Source organism: Condylura cristata, unplaced genomic scaffold, assembly GCF_000260355.1.
Source record: "Condylura cristata isolate star-nosed mole 26May11 unplaced genomic scaffold, ConCri1.0 scaffold00007, whole genome shotgun sequence".
Taxonomy (NCBI): domain Eukaryota; kingdom Metazoa; phylum Chordata; class Mammalia; order Eulipotyphla; family Talpidae; genus Condylura; species Condylura cristata.
The window spans coordinates 191,081-193,040 of NW_004567108.1; the positions used below are offsets into that span (position 1 = coordinate 191,081).

At 67.1% G+C, this 1,960-nt stretch overlaps 1 protein-coding gene across 1 annotated transcript in view; it reads right to left on the minus strand.

Moving 5' to 3' along the window:
• Nucleotides 1–392: 392 nt before the first annotated feature.
• Nucleotides 393–1,960, minus strand: part of IRX4 (iroquois homeobox 4) — a 40,033-nt gene continuing 38,465 nt past the window's right edge. Inside the window, exons 6-7 of the mRNA XM_012721732.1 lie at nt 998–1,185; nt 393–590 (exon numbers count right to left, since the gene is read on the minus strand). Of these exons, the coding sequence (XP_012577186.1) occupies nt 393–590; nt 998–1,185 (386 nt within the window). The remainder of the gene's footprint in view (nt 591–997; nt 1,186–1,960) is intronic.

Sequence of the window (1,960 nt, forward strand, 5' to 3'; positions counted from 1 at the left end):
GGGCTGGGGCTCCAGACTGGGCCCAGGGGCGACTGGGGCCAGGGGCGACTGGGGCCAGGGGCGACTGGGGGCCCGGGCCCCTGGGGCCGGGGCCGGGCCGGAGCAGAGGAGCCCTCTGGAGGGACGGGGGGCTTCTTACTGCAGCCGCTTCCTGCACGCCCAAGGCTTCCTGGGACTGCGAGCACGCTCCAGTGCACCCCGACACCCCAACACCAGGTGCTCTTTATTGAGAAAGGGCTCCTGGTTGTCGCCCCAGGCCAGTTCTCTGAATTTCCATTTCTCAGATGCAAACCGCGAGGACGGATGTGCGGCCTCCAAGCAGCCTCTGTAGAAGGGGGTGAGGGTGCGGTGGGGTGCGGTGGGGGTGAGGGGCGCTTCCTCTCGCCCAGCCGCTAGCCGCTGGCAGGCGCGCCCTGCAGGGCCCCTGGGCGGCTCTGCTCCCCACATTTGAGCTTTGTTTTCTGTGCAAATGACTGTGGCTCTGGAGGGGCCGGCCGGATGGACAGGGCCACACGCGCCTTCTTGGTCCGGGCCCGCACGTGCGAGCACATGAGACGGAAACCGTACAGCCGGGTGGGATGAAGCGAGGACTGAGGACAGCGAACAGCTGTGCTGACACAAACACGCTCCCAACAACCAGCGACCCCAGGAGAAATCAAAAGTGAAGCAAAGCCCAAGGACACAGAGGTGGCCGCCACGGAGCAGGGAGGCGCCGGCCAGCGCCGCCCACACCCAGGAGCCCGGAGCAGCAGAACAAAGCCAGCCGTTAGCAGGAGGGGTCGGCGCTGTGGGGAATCACACACTGGCAGTGTTCGCTGCAGTGTCCAGGACGAGAGGCCCCAGACACAAGTCTCAGACGAAGGGGACCCCGCTGGGCCAGGCTGGGGCCGGGGCGCCTGCGGGGGCAAACCCCAACGCCGCCACCGGCGCCCAGCACCCAGCTGACCCCAGCCTGCCCTTGGAGACAGGCAGGCACTCGCCAAGGCAGCCCCGGCACCCCAGCCGGCCCCCAGCCCGGGGGGCTCTGCTCCCCCAGGACGCGGGGTGTCACGAGGCGGGGGCAGTGGCTGGAGCGACCTGCGGCGGGCCGGCCTGGACGGGCCAGTGAGGGCCTGGACGGGCCCAGGTCAATGGCTTCTGAGACGGCGTTACTGCCCAGCGCGAGTGAGGGGCTCAGCCCCCAGCCTGCAGGGAGGGAGGGAGGCCCTGCACGGAAGGTGCCAGCCCCCCACCCCCAGACTGAGCCTCAGGCTCCCCAGAGCCAGCAGCCGGACTCCAGCGCGGTGCCGGGCCTGGCCAGACGCTCAGGGACACAGGCCTGGGTGGGGTGGGGGGGGAGGGGCCGGGCTGGGGCACAATCTCTCTCTGGCTCTCTCTGGCTCTGGCTCTCTCTGTCTCTGGCTCTCTGTCTCTCTCTGTCTCTGGCTCTGTCTCTGGCTCTCTGTCTCTGGCTCTGTCTCTGTCTCTCTGACTGTCTCTCTGGCTCTATCTCTCTCTCTGTCTCTGTCTCTCTCTGTCTCTGTCTCTGACTCTGTCTGTGTCTGTCTCTGTCTCTGACTGTCTCTGTCTGTCTCTCTCTGTCTCTGTCTCTCTGTCTCTGTCTGTCTCTCTGTCTCTGGCTGTCTGTCTCTGTCTCTGGCTGTCTCTGTCTCTGTCTCTCTGTCTCTGTCTCTGTCTCTCTCTGACTCTGTCTCTGTCTCTCTCTGACTCTGGCTCTGTCTCTGTCTCTCTGTCTCTGTCTCTGGCTCTGGCTCTGGCTCACACAGCGCAAGGGGGAGGTGCCCTCACGGCTGACGTGGGGACTCAGCGCACCCACCTCAAACACGCCTGCGCCAACCCCACCCTACAGCCAGGCGGCTGCTGCTGGGCTCTGCGGGTCCCGCCCGCCGGGGAGCTTGGGCTGGTCTGGCCGCCGCTCGAGGGCCCTGCAGAGAGGCCGGGGCAGGGACGGGGCCGGCCC